Consider the following 23723-nt stretch of genomic DNA (forward strand, 5'->3'; position numbering starts at 1 on the left):
GCTCAATGATGTTCCTGGTTGCTTGATGGCTGTCATTGTATCACTCTTCAGCAGGGGTGGTGGGCGCACGGAGTGGGGTCATCAGCCAGGTGCACAAAGGATAGCCCTTGTCCCCGAGAAGCTAGCCTCCTGGGTGAGCCGGGGCTTCAAAAATGTCTGCCACAGAAGTCTGGCGCAGGATGAAGTGGTCGTGGCTGCTGCCTGGAAAGCGGGCATTGAAAGCTAGTATGAGCTGCCTGTGGTCGCACAACAACTGCAGGTTCAACGAATGGCACCCCTTCCGGTTGCGGTAATCCTCAGCATTCTCTAGAGGCGCCCACAAAGCCACATGCCTGCAGTCAATGGTGCCCTGGACCATGGGGAAGCCCGCTATTCTTGCAAATTCCATTGCACGCTCTTGCTGCTTGTCCAGGGTCATGGGGAAGGAAATGTACTGACGTCTCCTTTTGAAGAGGGCATTCGTGACCTGGCGGATGCAGCAATGCACCGCGAACTGGGAGACATTGACAATGTCCCCAGTAGCGGATTGGAAGGAGCCGGTGGCATAGAAGTTCAGAGCCACTGTCACCTTCACTGCCACCGACAGAGACGTCCTGCTCCTCAGCTGAGGCTGCAGATCTCTCTGAAGCAGGTGGCAGATCTCAGTGACCACCTCCCTTCTGAATCGAAGCCTCCGAATGCACTGCTCCTCAGACATGTTGAGGTAGGACAAGTGCTGGTGGTATACCCTGGGAGGGTAAGGCCTCCTGTGCCGACACCTGTTGGCCCTCCTCCATCTGGCCATGATTGGCACTCTCTCTCGGCATCTCTGAGCCCTTTCAATGCAATGGAGAAACCCAACGTTTCCAGCCATTGCAGCCCCCATTATATGTGGCCACTCAAGGCTATGGCACTGAAAAATCAATCCAACTGCAAAGCTCTGGGCTGAAGCCAGAAGTACCTGTGCGAGCGCTGAGTCAAAGCAGAAAGCTCTCTCCCTTTGTCGCTCTGCAAATCTCTCTCACTCTCACACAGAAGGGGCGGTCCAAAATGGCTACCACAAAGAATGCAGGAAGAGTCCCCTTTAAATAGCACCCCCCCCAGCCCCACAGCGACTGGGAACCGTTCCACTCAACCAGTCGCTGCGAGCGCCAGGCGGAAAGAAGGGGGGCGCCACTGAAGTTCCGGTTCGAGGCGCACCAAGGGCATTGCACCATGAAATGACATTAGGATCTGCGCGCACAGCTGAGCGAGCGTTGTGGTTTTGCGCCGCCGCTAATTCTTCACTCAAGTTCCCGAGAGGCGCAGATCATGCCGCGCCCGGGCGCTAGCCGCTTCGCGCCCCACTTATTGCTCTCTTAAGGCGCTAGCGGCTGGTGCTACCAACTGAATTTCTAGGCCTCTGTCCCTTCCTGTCACACTCTGCTTATCTTTACCCAAATCGCTACACTGCTCCATTGCCTTGACTTTTCTCTCTGGATTTCTAAATTTCCCCTCACCCCCTTTTTTGTTTAATGCCCTATCTACAGCCCTAGTTATTTGATTTGCCTGGACACTGGTCCCAGCCCAGTTTAAGTGGAGCCCACCCCAACGGAACAGCTCCCTCTTTCCCCAGTACTGGTGCCAGTGCCCCATGAATCAAACCCCTTCCTCACACACCATTCTTTGAGGCATACATTTAATTCTCTGACCTGCTTGTCCCTATGCCAATTTGCACGTGGCTCAGGTAACAGTCCAGAGATTATTACCTTTGAGGTTCTGTGTTTTAATTTGAACCCTAGCTCCTCAAACTCTCAGCAGAACCTCATTCCTAGTTCTATCTATGTCGTTGGTTCCTACATGGACCACGACAACAGGATCCTACCACCCCCCACTCCAAATTCTTCTCCAGCTGCGAGGAGATATCCTTAACCCTGGCTCCAGACAGGCAACACAGCCTTCGGAACTCCCGGTCGCAGCTGCAGAGAACAGTATCTATCCCCCCTGACTATACTGTCCCCTACCACAACTTCATTCCTTTTCACTCTCCCCGCCACTTGAATAGCCTCCTGTACTATGGTGCTGTGGTCAGTTTGCTCATGCACCCTGCAGACTTTGCCCTCATCCACACAGGCAGCAAAAACCTCATACCTGTTGGATAAGGGAAAAGGTCAAGACTCCTCCAGCACTTCACCTGGGGTTCCCCTTATTTGCCTGAATTGCAGTCACACCCTCCTGTCCCTAACCACTAACCAGACCTGTACCACTACCTAACCTAAGGTGTTTGACTGCCTCCTGGATTAAAGTGTCCAGGTAACTCTCCCCCTCCCTGATGTCCCGCAATGTCAGCACCTCAGACTCCAGCTCAACAACTCTGAGCTGAAGTTCCTCGAGATGCAGCCACTTACTGCAGACTTGGTCATCCAGTATCGCGATGCTCTCCACAAACTCCCACATGCTGAGGTTCAGGCACACCTTCTGCACTGCCAGCCCTATATAACCTTCTTTTATTTATTTATTTAATTAAAATTTATGGGCTAAATTTTCGGGGGCTTAACGCCACCCATTACTGGCAAAACGTTGCATTAAGAGGGTGGCTGCCACTCTTTTGCCAGCTGGTGGCGGGTCCTGCGGTGTCTGCCATTTTCCAAGGCCCAGCAGCACTGCTGATAACACCCATTACCCTGAAAATTGAAATGAGGGAGAGATGACATCAGTCAGCATGCAATGCCGACTTAACATCTCCTCGGTGAATTTGGACCTTTGCGCCACAGAAAGTTAAGTCTTGTCCATTTCAGTCTAAGTATCCTTTTAATGACGTGATAAGCACCAATTACTGCCAGCCAACCCCTCTGGCACTGAAAATTAACTAATACAAGTATGGAGTCTCATTCCTTCAGGTTTTAATTGTTGAAGGTTTTAAAAATGTAAAATTTAAAATGTAAAAATGTTTTTTTTCTTTTCCTTTCGGTCGCTTCTTACACTCTTAAATCAATCTTTTTTCCTTCCCTTTCTGTGCCTGATTTTACATTGAATTCACCCACTCTAATTTACACCTCCTTCTCAGTCCTTGTGCTGTTAATTTCACAATCCTTTAATCTGATTGGTTAAGGAGATAAACAGTTGCTTTCCCTGTTCACTCAGGTCCCAGATGCCTGGTTTCCCTCGCAGTGACATTATCAACTCGCACTTTCAGCAATTTGCCATGCAAGAAATGGAGAAACCTAAACATGAAAGGGCAAGTCTAGCAAATGGCAGATGCCATTAGCTTCACTCCTACAGTAAATTATTTTAAATAGAAGTAAAGTAAGACTAATGGATCTATAATTGCCTGTGCCAGTTTTGTCATCATTTTTGAATATAGGCACCACATTAGCCTGCTTCTAGTCTCCTAGTACATCCCCAGTGTCCAATAATTTCCTCATAATGATTGTCAATGCCTCACAAATCTCCTCTCTAGCCTCTCAGCACGTGAGGATAAATAACATCTTGGGATTTACTTGTTTTGAGCCCTTTTATTCCGTCTAGTATTTCTATTTTGCTTTGGTTCTCTCTGGTTGGGGAGGGCATATTATTCATGTCTTTCCCAGTGAATATCTGAAGAAAGTGATCGTTCAGAATATTAGCTATTTTGTGCTTACGTTCAGTTTTGGGCTCCTTCGCAACGTTTATGGTGTTCATCCCTTCTCTGACTGCTCTCACTGTTATGGTACGGAAATGATGTTTTACTGTGTGTTTTGCCTCTGCAGCTATGTATTTTCTAGGCCTCTGTTTGAATCACCTTTTAAATTGTTTCTGCACATTCCTATATTCATCCTCATGAACTCCTTCCTCTTTTGCCCTGCAGGGTATGTACAGTGGATTATGGGGAAGGAGTTGTTGGATTTGGGAGTACTAAGGGCCTAGGGTGAGGAATTTTCAGGGACAGTGATGTGTGTGTGTGTGATAGGGAAGGGGCATGGTGTGTGGAAAAAAAGGGAGGCTGGTCCAGGATGTTTTCAGTCATGGAAAAGAGTTATTGGTATGTTAAGAGTAGGAGGGGTGTTGGGTTTGGGAGCACTGGAGTAGTCCAAGGCTTCAGAAAAGTGCAGTTCTGGATAGTGGTTCCAGGGATAAGATATTCAGAACTGTACTGGGGGAGGAACTTGAGGTGTGGTAGTACTGGGGACATTGGCATCTGGGAGCATTGAGATAGAGTCATGGGGTGTGGGAGCTTTAGGTGGGTACGAGGGTCTGGAAAATGAGGAGGCTAGTTTTGGAACCTGATGGTGTTTGGGAAGAGAGTAGTATGATGTGGTAGGATTCGGAGTAGGATGGCTGAGTGTGGGAGCATGGGGCGGGAGGCAGGGTGTCCTGTAGCATGGGGGAATAGCAAGGAAATAAAGCTAGGAGGACTGATTGGAATGTAAGTTTAGAAGATAGGAAAGCATAAAAGTATCTATGATAGAAACATGAGAGCAAGGCATGACAGAAATACCTTGGCAAGAGGAAGTAATTAATAGTGACTAAACAGAAAGTGCATGCTATATGCAAGATCTTCAATGTATTGTAAAATAGCAGAGGGGTCAATAACCAGTTGCATAGATTTAAAGTAAATGGTAGAAGGATTAGAGGAGAGTTGAGGAGAACTTTTTTCACCCAGAGGGTGGTGGGGGTCTGGAACTCACTGCCTGAAAGGATGGGAGAGGCAGAAACCCTCTTTGCATTAAAAAGTACTTAGATATGTATTATGTCCGTGTATAATTGAGACACGGACTGCAGGAGTTGGTTATAACAGGTCTTTACTGAATGGAGGCAACCTGGAACTACGATGCAATTGTTACTACACAGGCTTATATACAGGGGTGGTCACTACTGGTACTGCAGTATACAGGGGCTGCAGAATATAGTTCCTTCTGCAAAGTACATACACTACAATTCCTCCCCTTTTAGCTAAACAGTACATAACATTCGATTAACAATGAAATAACATATTTACAATTACAGTTGCTAGATACATTAGTTGAAGTTAAACAATTATAAGTTCAGTCTTTGAGGAGGCTTCCTGATTCTGGCTGGATAACGCCTCTTTGGGGTATCAGGTTCTTCTGGCAAAGTTGAGTCGGGATCAATGTCGTTGTTTGGTTCGTCTGCTTCCAATATCACCGATTCTGAGGTAGATGCCATTGGTACTTCGGTTTCATCGCCAGGTGTATCAGATCGTGGTGTGGAGTTGACGTTTCCCAGTGACTCTAGAATCTGGTCAGCATGATGTCTCTCTCCAACGTCCACGGTATACATTAGAGGTCCTTGCCGTGTACAGATCGTTCCTGGCTGCCATTTCTCTGTGCGGGAGTCATAGAGTCATAGAGTAATACAGCACGGATAGAGGCCCTTCGGCCCATCGTGTCCGCGCCGGCCATCAAGCCCTGTCTAATCTAATCCCATATTCCAGCATTTGGCCCGTAGCCTTGTATGCTATGGCATTTCAAGTGCACATCCAAATGCTTCTTAAATGTTGTGAGGGTTTCTGCCTCCACAACCCTTTCAGGCAGTGAGTTCCAGACTCCAACCACCCTCTGGGTGAAAAAGTTCTTTCTCAAATCCCCTCTAAACCTCCCGCCCTTTACCTTGAATCTATGCCCCCTAGTTATTGACCCCTCTACTAAGGGAAAAAGCTCCTCAGCATCCATCCTATCTATGCCCCTCATAATTTTGTACACCTCAATCATGTCCCCCCTCAGCCTCCTCAGCTCCAAGGAAAACAAACCCAATCTGCCCAGTCTCTCTTCATAGCTGAAGCGCTCCAGCCCTGGTAACATCCTGGTGAACCTCCTCTGCACCCTCTCTAACGCGATCACATCCTTCCTGTAGTGTGGCGACCAGAACTGCACACAGTATTCCAGCTGTGGCCTAACCAGTGTTTTATACAGCTCCATCATAACCTCCTTGCTCTTATATTCAATGCCTCGGCTAATGAAGGCAAGTATCCCATATGCCTTTTTTACCACCTTATCCACCTGTTCCGCCGCCTTCAGGGATCTGTGTACTTGCACACCCAGATCCCTCTGACCCTCCGTCTTGCCTAGGGTCTTTCCATTCATTGTGTATTCCTTTGCCTTGTTAGTCCCCCCAAAGTGCATCACCTCGCACTTTTCCGGGTTAAATTCCATTTGCCACTGTTCCGCCCATCTGACCAACCCATCTATATCGTCCTGCAGACTGAGGCTACCCTCCTCGCTATTTACCACCCTACCAATTTTTGTATCATCCGCGAACTTACTGATCATACCTTTTACATTCATATCCAAGTCATTAATGTAGACCACAAACAGCAAGGGACCCAGCACCGATCCCTGTGGTACCCCACTGGCCACAGGCTTCCAGTCACAAAAACAACCTTCGACCATCACCCTCTGCCTTCTGCCACTAAGCCAGTTTTGTATCCAATGCGCCAAGGCACCCTGGATTCCATGGGCTCTTACCTTCTTGACCAGTCTCCTGTGCGGGACTTTATCGAAGGCCTTACTGAAATCCATGTATACCACATCCACTGCGTTACCCTCATCCACACACCTAGTCACCCCCTCAAAAAATTCAATCAAATTAGTCAGACATGATCTTCCCTTGACAAAGCCATGTTGACTATCCCTGATTAATCCTTGCCTCTCCAAGTGGAGACAAATTTTGTCCCTCAGGATTTTTTCCAATAATTTTCCTACCACTGATGTTAGGCTCACTGGCCTGTAGTTCCCCGGTTTTTCCCTACTACCCTTCTTGAATAATGGTACTACATTAGCGGTTCTCCAGTCCTCTGGCACATCCCCTGTGGCCAGAGAGGTCCTGAATATATGTGTTAGAGCCCCCGCAATCTCCTCCTTTGCCTCACACAGCAGCCTGGGATACATTTCATCCGGGCCTGGGGATTTATCCATTTTTAGGCCAGCTAAAACCGCCAATACCTCCTCCCTCTCGATGTTAATATGTTCGAGCATATCACAGTCCCCCCGCCCTATTTCTATGTCTACATCGTCCTTCTCCATAGTGAAAACAGATGCAAAAAATTCATTTAGAACCCCTCCTACATCTTCCGGCTCCACACACAGATTGCCACTTTTGTCCCTAATGGGCCCTATTTTTTCCCTAGTTATCCTCTTACCCTTAATATACTTATAAAACATCTTCGGATTTTCCTTTATTTTGCTCGCCAGTGTTATTTCATGGCCCCTCCTTGATCTCCTAATTTCTTTTTTAATTATCCCCCTGCACTTTTTGTACTCCTCTAGGGCTTCCTCCGTCTTTAGCCTTTTGTATCTACCAAAAGCCCTCCTTTTTTTCCTAATCCATTCTCGTATATCCCCTGACATCCAAGGTTCCCTGTGGTTTTTGGAACCACCCTTGACCTTTACGGGAACATGTTGCCATTGTATGATCTCAATCTCCCTTCTGAAAGCCTCCCATTGCTCCGATGCGGATTTTCCTACAAGTAGCTGATCCCAGTCCATTTTGGCCAGATCCTGCCTTATCCTATTAAAATCGGCCTTCCCCCAATTTAGAACCTTTATTTCCGGCCCATCCCTGTCCTTTTCCATGGCCACCTTAAATCTTACCATATTATGGTCACTATCACCAAAGTGCTCACCTACTAGCACTTTTTCCACTTGGCCGGCCACATTCCCTAGAATTAGGTCCAGTACCGCCCCCTCTCTTGTAGGACTTTCTACATGCTGGCTCAAAAAGCTCTCCTGGATGCACTTTAAGAATTCTACACCCTCTGAGCCTTTCACACTCTGACTATCCCAGTTAATATTGGGGAAGTTGAAATCCCCCATTATTATTACCCCATTATTTGCACATTTCTCTGAGATTTGCCTACATATCTGTTCCTCTATCTCCCCCTGACTGTTTGGAGGCCTATAGTACACTCCCAGCAAAGTGCTTGCCCCCTTTTTGTTTTTAAGTTCCACCCATATGGCCTCATTAGAGGACCCTGCTAATATATCATCCCTCCTTACTGCAGTAATTGACTCCTTGATTAATATTGCGACACCCCCTCCTCTTATACCTCCCCCTCTGTCTCGCCTGAAGATTCTGTACCCCGGAATATTGAGCTGCCAGTCTTGCCCTTCCCTCAACCATGTCTCCGTGATAGCAACAATATCATACTCCCATGTGTTTATCAACACCTTCAGTTCATCCACCTTATTTGCAAGACTCCTTGCATTAAAATAGATGCCATCCAGCCTTGCCCTTATATATTTGCCCTGTCTACCAAGCTGACTTGTTTTTTTCTCTATAATTGGCAGCACATCCCCCCCTATTTCAGCTCCCCTCTGTATCCCATCCCCCTGCCAAGTTAGTTTAAACCCCCCCCAACAGTGCTAGCAAACCTCCCCGCAAGGATATTTGTCCCGCTCTGGTTCAGGTGCAACCCGTCCGACTTGTACAAGTCCCACCTTTCCCAGAAGCAGGCCCAGTGATCCAGGAAAGTAAAACCCTCCCCCCTACACCAACTCTTTTAGCCACGCATTCATCTGCTCTATCCTCCCATTCCTATACTTACTAGCACGTGGCACTGGGAGTAATCCAGAGATTACAACCTTTGAGGTCCTGCTCTTTAATCTGTTACCTAGCTCCCTAAATTCTTGATGCAGGACCTCATCCCTCTTTTTACCTATGTCGTTGGTACCAATGTGGACCACGACCATTGGCTGTTCACCCTCCCCCTCCAGAATGCCCTGCAGCTGCTCAGTGACATCCTTGACCCTGGCACCAGGGAGGCAACAAACCATCCTGGATTCACGTCTACGGCCACAGAAACGCCTATCTGTTCCCCTTACTATAGAATCCCCTACCACTATTGCTCTCCCACTCTTTTTCCCCCCTTCCTGGGCAGCAGGAGCACCCCCAGTGCCAGGAAGTTGGCTGCTGCTGCCTTCCCCTGGTGAGTCATCCCCCTCAACAGTATCCAAAGCGGTATACTTGTTTGAAAGGGGGATGCCCGCAGGGGTTCCCTGCACTACCTGCCTGCCTTTGTTGCTCCGCCTGATGGTCACCCCCTGTGCTGCCCTGCCCTGAGGCGTGAACAACTCGCTAAACGTGCTATCCACGAGCCTCTCAGCATCGCGCATGCTCCAAAATTCATCCACCTGCAGCTCGAGCGCCACAATGCGGTCTGCAAGTAGCTGCAGCTGGATGCATTTCCCGCACACATGGTCGTCAGGGACACTGGCAGCGTCCCTGATTTCCCACATGGAGCAAGAGGAGCAGAACACGGGTCTGAGCTCTCCTGCCATGACTTACTCCTTTAATTAATTAAAAAATTTATTCAATACCCCAGTTACAGGTATACTCTAGGGCGCTTTATTTACCAACTGTCCCCACTACACCAGAGACCCTAGACATTTAACACCACAGAAGTCAAGCTTGTATTGAAAAGAGAGAAATACTCACCAACCAATCACTTACCTGCTCCCTGGTGACGTCACACTCTGATTACTTTTTACCTCTCTCCTCTGCTGTTGATTTGGTCGGGCCTCGGTCTTCGCGCCGGTTTTTATACCGGGCTCACCTCCTCTCTGCTGCCGCTGCTCCCTGGAACTGGTCGGGCCACGGTCTTCGCGCCGGTTTTTATACCGGGCTCACCTCCTCTCTGCTGCCGCTGCTCCCTGGAACTGGTCGGGCCACGGTCTTCGCGCCGGTTTTTAAACCGGGCTCACCTCCTCCGCTGCTGCTCTCCCCCGAACTGGTCGGGCCTCTGCCTTGGCGCCGGTTTTTATACCGGGCTCACCTCCTCCGCTGCTGCTCTCCCCCGAACTGGTCGGGCCTCTGCCTTGGCGCCGGTTTTTATACCGGGCTCACCTCCTCCGCTGCTGCTCTCCCCCGAACTGGTCGGGCCTCTGCCTTGGCGCCGGTTTTTATACCGGGCTCACCTCCTCCGCTGCTGCTCTCCCCCGAACTGGTCGGGCCTCTACCTTGGCGCCGGTTTTTATACCGGGCTCACCTCCTCCGCTGCTGCTCTCCCCCGAACTGGTCGGGCCTCTGCCTTGGCGCCGGTTTTTATACCGGGCTCACCTCCTCCGCTGCTGCTCTCCCCCGAACTGGTCGGGCCTCTGCCTTGGCGCCGGTTTTTATACCGGGCTCACCTCCTCCGCTGCTGCTCTCCCCCGAACTGGTCGGGCCTCTGCCTTGGCGCCGGTTTTTATACCGGGCTCACCTCCTCCGCTGCTGCTCTCCCCCGAACTGGTCGGGCCAAAACTGGTTGACCTATCTTGAAACTCCTGGTCGGCCTTTCATTCATATTCTGAAACTGCCTGATCTCCACATCTCTTCTGATGTTTGGCTTAACCAAATCCAAGCGGCATCGTAGTCTTCGATTGAAGAACATCATGGCTGGAGTTTGGTTGGTAACCGTATGTGTCGCATTCCGGTAGGCAAACAAGAAGTTATCCACCTTGTGCTGTAGGGGTATATCTTCATTACACATTGCCTTGATAGCCTTCTTGAATGTTTGAACGAACCTCTCGGCCAATCCATTAGTGGCTGGATGATATGGGGCGGATGTGTAATGCTTAACACCATTGTTCTTTAAGAACCTCCGGAACTCTTCAGACACAAACTGTGGTCCATTGTCGGAGCAAATCTGTTCAGGCAGCCCATTCCTGGCGAATATGGTTCGTAAGACTGTGATAGTTTTTTCTGTGGTGGTTGAGGACATTTTTATTACCTCTGGCCACTTTGAATGTGCATCCACCGCAATTAAAAACATCGAGTCCATAAATGGACCAGCAAAATCAATGTGTACCCTTTGCCTTGGAGATGAGGGCCACTCCCATGGATGTAGAGGGGCTTGTGTTGGGGCATTTTGGACCTTCTGGCATCCTGTACAGCTCTTGGTCATCTCTTCGATTTCTCTATCGATTCCCGGCCACCACACAAAGGCTCTGGCTAAGTTCTTCATTTTTACCCCTCCCAGATGACCCTCATGAAGCTCATTGAGCACTCTATCCTTCAATTTGGGTGGAATTACTACTCTGGATCCACACATCAAGGTTCCTCTGCACACTGACAGCTGTTCTCTTCTCGGCGAGAATGCTGGCAGCAGTGGTTCGCCATGTGCTGGCCATCCCTTCACCATTAAATCATAGACCCAGGAGAGTGTCGGGTCATTTCGTGTTTCCTTTTCTATGTTTGCATTCGTCACAGGTAGACATTCGACTATGGTCGAGTGGAATATCTCCACTGGATCCACTGCAAGTTCTTCTTCCACCGTCGGCAACGGTAGGCGCGACAATCCATCAGCATTCCCATGCTGTTTAGTTCCTTTGTACTCGATGTCATATTGGTGTGCCCCGAGGAAAAGGGACCAACTCTGTAGCCGTTGTGCTGTCATTATCTGTACGCCCTTCTGAGGGTTGAAAATGGAGACAAGAGGTTGATGGTCAGTAAGTAGAGTAAATTTCTGACCGTGCAGGTAGTGATTGAACTTCTTCATCCCCCCACACCAGGCTGAGGGCCTCTCTGTCAATCTGGGCGTAGTTACGCTCGGCTGAAGTTAACGAGCGTGACGCAAAAGCTATCGGCTTCTCTGAACCATCAAGGAATTTATTTGACAGTACCGCCCCAATGCCGTAGGGAGACGCATCACACGCCAGTCTTATCGGTAGTGATGGGTTGTAGTGAGCCAATACTTCTCTTGAAGTGATTAGGTCCTTACTCTTCTGAAAGGCCCGCTTACATTCATCGCTCCATTTCCATGCTACTCCCGTTTGTAGTAGGGCGTTTAGTGGGTGCAGAATTGTGGACAAATTCGGCAAAAACTTATGGTAGTAATTCACCAATCCGAGGAATGACCTCAGTTGCGACACATTTTCAGGCACTGGAGCCTTAACTACCGCTTCAATTTTGTCAGGGGACTTATGTAACCCCTCTTCATCAATCACGTGGCCACAATACGATATCGGTTTCTTAAAAAACTCGCACTTGGGGTGATTGGCGCGTAGCCCATGTTCACGTAGTCTAGTGAGCACCTGCTCTAGGTTGGCAAGGTGTTCACTGTCATCTTCACCTGTCACTAGGATGTTGTCCAAGTAACACTGAGTCCCCGGAATTCCTTGCAGGACTTGTTCCATCGCTCTTTGCCATATCGCCGGAGCTGATGCTACTCCGAATACCAGTCGATTATACTGGTAAAGACCTTTGTGAGTGTTTATCGTGAGATACTTCCTAGAGGATTCTTCAACCTCCATCTGCAAATATGCTTGTGCTAGGTCAATTTTTGTAAAACGCTTCCCTCCAGATAGTGAGGCGAAGATATCTTCTATCCTTGGAAGAGGATATTGTACTGTGTGAAGGACTGGGTTCACCGTCACCTTGAAATCCCCACAGATGCGAACCTTCCTTGGCTCCTCAGACTTATTGTTTAACATTTTCTTCATGACAGGAATGATGGGTGTCGCCCACTCGCTCCAGTCTACCTTAGTTAACACGCCTGCATTCTCCAGTTTCTCCAGCTCTGCCTCGACGGCTGGGCGAATTGCATTCTCTTCTATTTTTATCGAGGCGGTTACGCCTTTAAGAGTTCCCAGTTCTTGTTGAAATACCTCTGGCGTTAGCTAAGATTGTTGACAATCGTCCAGGAGTGACGTCGTCATCCTTTTTACCAGCCACCGTCAGTGCCTGAATGGAGTGCCAGTCTAAACTTATCTTTCTGATCCATTCATGTCCCAATAACGGTGGTCCACCATCTTGCAGTATTTACAGATACAATTTCTGTATTTCCTTGCCGTTGTATTCGACAGGCACCCTTGTTTTTCCTCTGGGGTATACTTTTTGCCCCGTATACGTCTTCAAGACAATGGATGTCTCTTTCAAGGGTATGTGTGAGAACAGCCGCTCGTAGTCTTGTCGATTCATGATGGTTAGAGCTGATCCTTTATCCAATTCCATTTTGACTTTGGACCCTGCTATCGTGAGGGTGACCCAAATGGTTCGGTGATCCTCTTTTGCGATTACGTTGTGAAGTTTGAGACAGCTTAGTCTCTTGTTCCCGGATTCACTATCGCTCATCTGGTCTTCGGAACTACTGTCCGTCATCTTTTGTACTTTCCTGTACGGTTCCTTAGTAGTCTTTTTGTTGTCGTTGGTCTTCTTCCCAGACCTGCAAACTCGTGCAATGTGTCCCATCTTTCCGCATTGCCTGCATATTTTGTCCTTGGACCAGCAGTCCTTCTGGTCATGGTTTGTTCTGCCGCAGCAATAACATTTTGCAAATCCCCGTGTCATTTCGTGGGTGCCGTATTCCTGTGGCTTTTGCTGTATTTCCGCAGCTCCCCTTGCTGCTGCTTCATACGATACTGCCACGCTGAAAGCCTTATCTAGCGTCAGCTCTTTCTCTGAGAGTAACCTCTTCTGGGTTCCTTCACTCAGGAGTCCACAGACAAATTTGTCCCATAAGGTATCTGCCAGTCCTGCTCCAAACTGGCAGTGCTTTGATAGCTTGCGTAGTTCCGTAAGGTATCCAGCATTGCTCTCATCTTTATGCTGATTTCTCCTGTGGAATTTAAATCTTTCTGCTATCAGCAGCAGTGTAGGAGTTAGGTGTTCCTGTAGGATAGCAACAATTTCGTTAAAACCCTTCGCCTTCGGTTTGGCTGGAGTAATCAGGTCCCGCAATAGGCCGTACGTTCTTGCACCCATTAAGTTTAGCAGTACCGATGCCTTTTTCTCATCGGCTACTTCGTTTGCCTCGCAATATACCTCGACTCTTTCCACATACGTGGTCCAGTCTTCTATTGCATTATCAAAGGCAGTGATATTGCCAGTCTTCGGCATCTTGGAAATCTAAGATGGCACCTCCCGCGCTTTGCCTTCTTCCCCGATTTAACAAAATTGCGCCTCCCGCGCTTTGCCTTCTTCCCCGCTGGATTAAGATGGCGCCTCCCGCGCTTTCTGTCTTCTCCACTGTTGCTAGTGCTGTTGCTGGCGTTTTATGCCTTGATGGTGACACCCTATGGTCTTCGCGCACTTCCCCCCGCGCTGCTGCTAACGCTGCTCTCCGTGGTTCCCGTGGCAAACTGCAGCTCCTCACGGCTTTCTGCGCGTTTAATTTTTATTATTTCCCCATCGTCGGAACAACCCTGCGGGACACTTGCCTCCCTCTTCTCGGGTCTGTACGCTGCCCGGCTTCGTAGCACCGGCCGCGCCCTGTGTGCTCCACCCTCTCTCTCTCTCCTCTTCCCGACAACGCTGCTCGGCCCCGTTGCAAAGCCACCCACTCGAGCTCTAGACCGCCGCAGCCCAGGAAGGATCAGTGTACTACCTGCCACCAGCCCGATTAGCTGAAGCACCATCGACAGGATAACCAAGCCCCGCTCTCGACAGCCTCTCCTGCAAACCTTCAACACCGCTGACTCAGAGGCGGATGCCCATGGTTGACGCCCGTTTCTTCTGTTTCTTTCTTCCTTCTGGCCTCGACCTCTGATAACTTCGCTTCAGGGATGGATCCCCATGAGGTGGTGCAGACTGTAGGTAAGTTCGTATCTGCTCGTCGCCAGTATTATGTCCGTGTATAATTGAGACACGGACTGCAGGAGTTGGTTATAACAGGTCTTTACTGAATGGAGGCAACCTGGAACTACTATGCAATTGTTACTACACAGGCTTATATACAGGGGTGGTCACTACTCGTACTGCAGTATACAGGGGCTGCAGAATATAGTTCCTTCTGCAAAGTACATACACTACAATATGCACTTGAAGTGCCATAACCTACAAGGCTACGAACCAGGAGCTGGAAAGTGGGATTAGGCTGGATAGCTCTTTTTCGGCTGGCACAGACACGATGGGCCGAATTGCCTCCTTCTGTGCCATAAATTTCTATGATTCTATGAAGTACGTACATTAATAGGTTGTCAATAGATCTGTGTTAGCCAGATTTTACAACAAACAACAACCTATTCCATTACGTCTCAGCCTTTTAATAACTTTTAAGGTATTTTGGGCATATTTAGTCAAATGAAGTGACAGTTATAGCTCAAAAAATGACTGCAATCTTCACTGCCATGCCTATAAAAAATTAGGCCTGAATTTTCTTTCACTATATCCCCTCGAAGTGAATGAAGAGGGAAAAATTGGGTAGTGAACCTTACTCTTGCCCCACTGAAAGTACCTGAATTTCTGTCACCCTGATGGGACCGCTGCTGTCCTCTCCTTCTCTACCACTGCTTGCAAATGCTTGTAGAGGAGAAGGGTCTGAGTTACTGGCCTATTTCCTTCCCATCTGCCCCTCTTTCTGCTGCTTCCGGGAACCACCATGTAAAAAAAAAGTTGATAGGCTCAAGGTAATGGCCCTACATGTGGCAAATGGGGGAAGAAAGTCTATTACAGGTCTTTTTTCCCTGCATTTACTTAAATGATGAAGGCCTCGACTTTGGCCTTGGCTTTCAGTCACTAAGATACTCCATTCTTCAAGGCCTTATAGCTGTTTAATGTTGCTCACACCTCTTCACGTGCTGCAGTGGCAGTCCCACTATAGCACTGCCTGAATTCTCCGCAGAACCATTGGTCCTTTCCTACTTGCTGGTGGAAATGCCATTTGGAGTCCACCACGAATATCCAGGCAGTATGGCAAACAGAAGTCCTGCTCTGACATGTTTGAGTCAGGACCAGGAAAATTCAGTCCTTTTTAGGTTGTGCCATTTAAATTATTTTTCCTGAACTCTTCTTTAGAAGGCAAAGACCGCGATTTTCTTTGAGGGGGTTGTTATGTTCATTAATAACTAGACATTCTTATTATGAACACAGCTAGCTTCTAGCTAGTTATTTATTCAGTACACGTTCTCTAGGTACAGTATCTGTAGAGGCTTCCATGTGTGCTCTTGTGTGCAGGCTGCCATCTTGACTGTTGCCTTCTGGGTAGCCTAGTGCCTCGTGGGTAATGTAGTCTTAAACATACAGCTATATACAGCTCTACACAGCTCCACCTAGTGTCCACTATAGAATGACATGCTATTGATCACTACATCCCCCTTTCTTTGAGGTTTAACAAAATCAATATCAATCAACTTTCAAGAAAACAATAAAGATAATATCAGTAACGCTTTTGTTAGTGCTCTATAAACATAAACATTTTCAAAACAGTCAACACATTTTCAAAGCTTTACATTGTACTCAAAGATTAAGTCTATCAGGCTCTTTTACTTCACGTGTGGATCTTCTCAACACGGGTAAGTCTGATGTGTCTTCATGAGATTGTTCTGGCGGTGAATGACAAGATGCAGTTGCGGCATTGTCATCAATCTGGTCTTGAATAGTCTCTTGTGTTTTTAGGAGGGAACGGCGGTTCCTCCTGAGAATCTGTCCTTCCTCAGTTCTAACAGTGTATGACCTTGGTCCTACTTCCTCAAGAACTGTAGCTTTCCTGTTCCATGCATCTGGATCCTCAATCCTGACAACATCATCCTTTGTCAATGGTTTTAGAGTTTTGGATGACTTGTCATAGTATGATTTCTGTTTCAGCTTTAACAGTTGAAGTCTCTGTCTCAGTTCCTCACTTTGCTGTTCTTTTGCACAGCAGGGTAGCGTGGTGCGCAACTTGCGACCCATTAGTAGTTCAGCAGGTGAAGAACCACAGTCTAAAGGTGAGGCTCGGTAGCTCAGCAGGGCGAGATAAGGATCAGACTTGCTTTCTGTCGCTTTCTTCAGTAGCTGCTTGAGAACTTGAACACCCTTCTCTGCCTTACCATTTGACTGAGCATACAAAGCACTGGATGTGATGTGCTGAAAGTCATAATGTGCTGCAAACTGTTGCCACTCCTTACAGTTGAAGCACGGACCATTGTCGCTAACGGCAATCCTGGGAATTCCATGTCTGGCGAAAATGGATTTCACATGCATTATGACACTGCTTGCTGTGGTGCTTGAGAGCAGCGCCATCTCAGGATATTTTGAATAGCAGTCAATCACTATTAGATCGTCTTTACCATTTAAATGAAAAAGGTCCATACCAACCTTTTGCCATGCTGCTGTTGGTATGTCAGCTACTATCATTGGTTCCTTTGCTTGTTTGCTTTGGTGTTTCTGACATCTCTCACATTTGCCTATCATGTTCTCAATGTCCTTATTTATGCCAGGCCAATAAACAGTGTCTCTTGCTCTCCTTTTGCATTTTTCAATTCCGAGGTGTCCCTCATGAATCCTTTTGAGCATGTCTTGACGTAGAGCATGTGGAATGACTATTCTGTTCTGTTTTAGTAATAGTCCACTTGCGACACTCAATTCTGACCTTATGTGAAAATATTTTGGACAGGAACCTTTTGGCCAATCATGATGAATGTTCTCTATTACTGTTTGTAATACTGTATCTTTTACTGTTTCTTCTATTTGCTTTGATTTTGTGTCTGACACGGGCAGCGCAGCAGTGACCATACTCACATGAACATCCACGTCTTCTTCAGTAGAGCTCACATGACTCATTGTGGGTGCTCGGGATAGTGCATCTGCTAACACTATGTATTTGCCTGGTGTGTAGATCAGTTCAAAGTCATATCTTTGCAGCTTCATCATGAGTCGTTGAATCCTTGGAGACATCTCATTCAGGTTTTTTTTTATGATGGCAACCAGAGGGCTGTGGTCTGTCTCAACTGTGAAGGTGGGAAGTCCATATATGTAGCCATGAAACTTTTCTAGTCCAACTACCAAGCCTAGACATTCCTTTTCAATCTGGGCGTATCGACACTCAGTATCAGTCATAGACCTGGAGGCATAGGCAACAGGCTTCCAATCTTCACCATCTGCTTGTAGCAAGACCGCACCTAGGCCATCTTTTGATGCATCCGTTGACACTTTGATTCTTTTGGTTGGGTCAAAGAAGGTGAGTACAGGTGTGGTTGTCAGCACTGTTTTGAGGTTTATCCACTCTTGTTCATGTCTTTCTGTCCATGCAAACTCATTTGTTTTATGTAGCAGGTCTCGCAGACAGGCTGTCTTGGCTGACAAGTTAGGAATGAACTTTCCAATGAAGTTTATCATCCGCATGATGCGTAGCACTCCTTTTTTGTCAGTTGGTCGGGGCATTTTGAGTATGGCGTTTACTTTTTCCATATCTGGCTCTATTCCTTTACCAGATAGATTATCTCCTAGGAAAGTGACTTCCTGGACGCCAAACTGACACTTGGCTTTGTTGAGCTTCAGTCCATTCCGGCCTATGCTCTGTAGCACTTTAGTCAGTCTCTCATTGTGTTCTTTCAGTGTGGAGCCCCAGATGATGATGTCATCAACATAGACCCGAACTCCTTCCAGACCTTCAATTATGTGTTCCATCGCTCTATGAAAGATTTCAGATGCAGATATTATCCCGAAAGGCATTCTGAGGAAACAATACCTGCCAAATGGTGTGTTGAAGGTACAGTATTTGGTGCTCTCTTCATCCAGTTTCAGTTGCCAAAATCCTTGTGAGGCATCGAGCTTTGTAAAGTCGCTGGCACCTGACATTTCACTGGTGATTTCTTCTCGCTTGGGAATCTGGTAGTGTTCACGTTTTATGTTTGCATTTAAGTCCTTTGGATCCATGCATATTCTTAGATCATTGTTCTTTTTATTTACACATACCATGGAGTTAACCCAGTCTGTTGGCTCTTCGACTTTCCTGATGACTCCATTGTGGTCATTCTGTCTAGTTCATTCTTGAGCCGGTCACGCAGGGGTGCTGGAACTCTTCGTGGAGCATGTACCACTGGCTGAGCATCCTGCTTTAGCTGGATCTTGTAAGTGAATGGTAGAACTCCAAATCCTTTGAACACATCCTGGAAATTATTCACTACAGAATCCACCGAGTCATCTGGTCTGCTTATGGCACAGTTTATACGGTAGATTCTCTTGACCAGTTCTAAGTCCTCACAAGCTTTTTCACCCAGTAGTGAATCAAGCCTTTCAGCCACAACAGAAAACATGAGATGATGCACTTTGTCTTTGACTGTCACTTTAAGTCTGCATACACCTAAGCTATCTATTTTCTGTCCATTATAGTCCTTCAGTAGTACTGACTTTTTCTGTATTTTGGGCTTTTCTTTCATATTGTTAATGTCACTCATACTGATTAAGTTAGCTTTTGCCGCAGTGTCCAGTTTCAATGTAACTAATGCTCCATTTATCTGCAGTGGGATCATCCATTTGTCCTCTTTTACTGCATTAACTTTATGTTCAGCATTGTCTATTTCTGAGGGCTGCACATTTTCTGTATTTTTTTGATATCGTCACATGACACCATTCCTACAAAAAATGTCTCACTTACATCAGTGTCCTCAATCACATTAACTCGTTGCCCTTTCGTCGTTTTTACTTTTGAAAAGCATTGTTTGGCAAAGTGATTCTTTCCATTACACTTTGTGCACATTTTTCCAAACGCTGGGCATTGTCTTAACTGGTGTTTGTAACCACAGCGTTTACAATTAAAAATTTCATCCTCCGATTGCTTTTCATTTCTGTTCTGCCCACGTTTCTTCCCCTTGTAGGACACAGCACCGACAGCAGCATTATCACTGATTACATTCGCATCGTTGTTGATTTCACTGAAAGTCTTCGCGTGATTTCGAGCTAGCTCGCTGGCTTTGCATATTTTCACTGCATTTTCCAAATTTAGTTCGGTTTCTCTCAACAGACGTTCCCTGACTTTTTTATCATGAATACCAAACACAATCTGGTCACGAATCATGGATGCTTTGAGCTCAGAGAAATTACATGTCTGTGCTTTCAGTTTCAGATCAGTTATAAAGCTAACAAAAGTCTCATTTTGTTGCTGTGTCCGAGAACGGAAGATGTATCTTTCATACGTCTCATTCTTTTTGGGAGAGCAATGTGCATCAAAATTTTTTAGCACATCTTCTAATTTTTCTCTGTTCTCCGCTGGATTAAATACAAATGTATTAAATACCTCTATCGCCTGTGGGCCTGCAACCGTAAGCAGCAACGCTATCTTCCTTGCGTCTGGCTTCGTACCGAATCCGATGGCTGCAATGTAGAGTTCGAATTGTTGTTTAAAAATCCGCCAATTGTATTCGACATTTCCCTCGAGATTCAAACCTCCTGGTGGCTTCAAATTCTCCATGTCGCTTTTCACAATTTTCAGCAGATCTTCACCACCCTGGTACCATGTTATGTTCATTAATAACTAGACATTCTTATTATGAACACAGCTAGCTTCTAGCTAGTTATTTATTCAGTACACGTTCTCTAGGTACAGTATCTGTAGAGGCTTCCATGTGTGCTCCTGTGTGCAGGCTGCCATCTTGACTGTTGCCTTCTGGGTAGCCTAGTGCCTCATGGGTAATGTAGTCTTAAACATACAGCTCTACACAGCTCCACCTAGTGTCCACTATAGAATGACATGCTATTGATCACTACAGGGGTGGGTTGGAGTCAGGCTGTCTGGTGGATGGGTTTCGGTCACGCTGCCGGTTTCAACCGCTCCCAATTCACAATTTTAAATTAAGTGGGCTCATTAAGGTTGCCGTGTGCGTGCCCGGCCCAATGAGTGGGAGCGGGTGTGCTGCTCGCCTCTGATGATGTCATTTCTTCAGTTGTTTGACTATGACTGCTGCCAAAGCAAAGGCTGCTCCACGCTTTGATGAGGACTCCCTCCAAGCTCTTGTGGAGGGAGTAAGAGGCCGCCGTGAGATTCTGTTCCCTCCCGATGGCCAGAGGAAGCCTCCTCAGCAGACAAAGGCTGCCTGGCTGCAAATTGCTGAGGAGGTAAGCGCTCGGTCCTTATGCTCACGCACCTGGGTGCAGAGTCGAAAATGGTTCAATGATCTTCTGCGCACATCAAAAGTGAGTATCACATCACACTTTTCTTCAATCTGCTTCCCATCTCTTCTCATCACCAACACTCTGCTCCTCCACATCCCATCTTACCCTCACTTCCCTTGCACCCTTACCTATCCCTCTCTCTTGGTACTGAATCACTTCACTATCCTACTATTCACCCCTCACACACGCTCTCACTGTTATGCAGTGGCAACAACTAACAACACACAGGGAGGCACCTTCCTCTTGGCACCTCACTCCATCTTTTTCTCCCTCTAAGCTTTTATGTTATGGATTCTTCAGTCACTCCGTCAATCTCGCTGAAACTCCACTTGTGTCCCTCCTTGCAGGAAAAGAGCCCACAATAAGAGGGAGAGAGCGACGACAGGAGGAGGGTCACCATCCCTCGCAAGTTTGACAAGTGCTGAGGAGGCTGCTCACGACATTGTTGGCGGTAACAAGGAGCTGGAAGTGGGGGATGGAGAGACGGGCGCAGTGGAGGAAGCTGGTGGCAGAATAGATTTTCAACCCTCTCATTTAGATTTCATGATTGACTGAAATGACATATGATGTTTATAGAGATTGACTTTTGATCATCTGCATAATAGGGTATGTCTGCTATCTAAATATCACATGTCTAACTTATGCCTTTACTCTCCCATAGGACCATCGAGAGCCCCCCTCCCCACGGTCCAGGAGGAAGAGCTGGACAACTCCTCAGAGGAACCTGCAGCCTCTGAGGCAGCAGTGTCACCAGGACTCAGCGCACCCAGCACCAGTGCAGAAACACACACCTCGGCAGGTCCTTCGCGACTTAGAATAGCGTTGCCACCTGGTGTATCACAGCTCACAAGTGAGCATCAGCAGATGGTGGAGACAGGGACAGCAGTGGAGAGTCCTCATCGGAGGTCACAGGACGCTCCTAGCTCTGCTCAGCTGCATGTAGACGCTGTGCCTCTGGGGCCATCCAGAAAGAGAGCGGTGCTGGAACTCCAGGAACAAGTGCAGGAGTCTCTGCCAGGGTTTGTATCCAGGGTAACTGCGAGTGTGCAGAGAATGGAGGAGTCCATCTCAAACATCAGCACTGTCTTGGTGGAGGCAATGGCGCATGAACGTGCTGCCATGGAGAGGGTGGCAACCTCCATGGAGGAGATAACTCGCCAAACTCAACAGAGCATGGTGACTCTTCTAAATAGATGGTTTGCTGTGAAGGATAGATGGGCATCTATTGCTGAGGAAGCTCATCCTCGGCCTGTAAACCCTGTGGTGGGGGTATCTCCGGTGGCGAGGTGCAGCCCTGCGCTGACGCGCTCTGCCCTGTTCATCACGATGTGGCTGAGGAGAGGTTGGTGCTCCTGTTGCTGGTCCTGCTGTTCTGCCTGGTTGTGCTGCTGCCGCGGCTGGTCTTCCTCCGAATCTGATGACCAGGATGAGAGGATATAAATGGTTCCCATTCCGCTGGTGGATATCTCAGTTGAGCAATAGAGGTTGCAAGCGCTCAAAGTGGCCAGAGAGTCTTCCAAGGAGGTGAAACTGCAGATGGATCTCAGCTTGAACACTCGCAAGATCAGTAGAGCTGCAAAATGTTAGCCAAAACCTCAAAGCACTAACTTGTGCCATCTCAAACTCAGCCATGTTGTAGGATCGCTTTTAAGCTGCTGGAGCAGCTGCTAACAATTCAGCTCCTTGCAAACCCGGCACAATGCAGCGGGTGTGTTTGCCTGATGATGGGCAACATGCAGAACAACCTCAAAATTCAGAACAGGCAGTTAAAATAAGATTAGCAAGGCAGTTAACAAGCTGTTATCTGCCTTAAGTGCCTCTCCCGCTGTTTGGTGTCTGGTCTGATCGGGACTCGCGGACCCGACACTTGACGAAGTAGCGTGGAGGCGGGATGGCGGCGGGTTCACAACCTGCCATCAATCATTGAGATTTTTACTCCCGACCTACCTCCAAACCCGCCCTCTGAGTGTCGGCAAATTCGTAGCCTAAATGTCTGATATCTTGGAATTGCAAAGGTTAGAAATAAGGTCACTGCCTCTTTAATCATGCTGTAATTTAAGTTGATTGATATTTCCACAAGTTGGCTTTAAATCTGACCTGGTTACACTTTTGCCATAAAATCACTTAAAATAAAATATTGATTAATAAGTTGACTAATTGCAAAAATGCATTTAACGATTTCTTTAGGTGTTTTAATTAGGATATTCTATAGAGTCCTCTGGTTGATGAAATTATTTGATATTATTAATGCACATGGTGTGGACTCCTCAGAGACCTTACTGCTGCTATCAACGTGCTATCTCAGTCGACTGATAAATCCTCACACTCAACTTTTATAGATGTGGGTGGAAGAATCCATTACAGAAACTGCATGCTTGTCTTTGGGTGAAGAATTGCATTAATCTGTAGTTCCCTTGTGTCAGGGGACTCATCATTTCAATATAAAACTTTTGATGAAAACTGCTCTTTGGTCTAATCTATACAGATCTCCAATCTCTACGTATATGACAGTGTTTTGCTGCTGGCTGATGCCTTCCATAAGAAGCTGGAAGATCGAAAATGGCACAGCATGGCTAGTCTGACATGTATAAGAAAAAACTCTAAGCCGTGGCAAGGTGGAAAGTCTACATTTGATGCAATCAAAAAGGTACTGCATGTTTTACTGCAAAATTCAAATAGTATTGCACCAGTATAAGTACAAGAAGCTTTTAATGGAAGAATTTATGAATCAGTGTAAAGTGATTATTTATATTTCACTAGTGAAGATAACCTTTTTAGAAGGGATGGTAGAAAAAAACGTGTAGGTACGTTTCTGTCCAAAAATGTGTTACTCTTTTAGGTGGCCACCAGAGACGCCTGAAAAATGACCTGATCCAATATCTGGTTGGACATCTTTCAGGCGTCCTTTGGGCATGGAATGTTGGTCCCCAAAATTGGCCCTCATTGCACTCATTTTAAGCCTTTAAAATAGGCACAATTAG

At 47.1% G+C, this 23723-nt stretch overlaps 1 protein-coding gene across 1 annotated transcript in view; it reads left to right on the forward strand.

The window, feature by feature from the left end:
* Window positions 1–23723, forward strand: part of LOC147113870 (glutamate receptor ionotropic, delta-2-like) — an 826198-nt gene that overhangs the window by 547736 nt on the left and 254739 nt on the right. Inside the window, exon 7 of the mRNA XM_085995253.1 lies at window positions 23228–23389. Coding sequence (XP_085851379.1) covers window positions 23228–23389 — 162 coding nt within the window. The remainder of the gene's footprint in view (window positions 1–23227; window positions 23390–23723) is intronic.

The sequence above is a fragment of the Somniosus microcephalus genome, chromosome 8 (assembly GCF_052327205.1).
Source record: "Somniosus microcephalus isolate GS21.2 chromosome 8, FLI_Smic_1.0, whole genome shotgun sequence".
Taxonomy (NCBI): domain Eukaryota; kingdom Metazoa; phylum Chordata; class Chondrichthyes; order Squaliformes; family Somniosidae; genus Somniosus; species Somniosus microcephalus.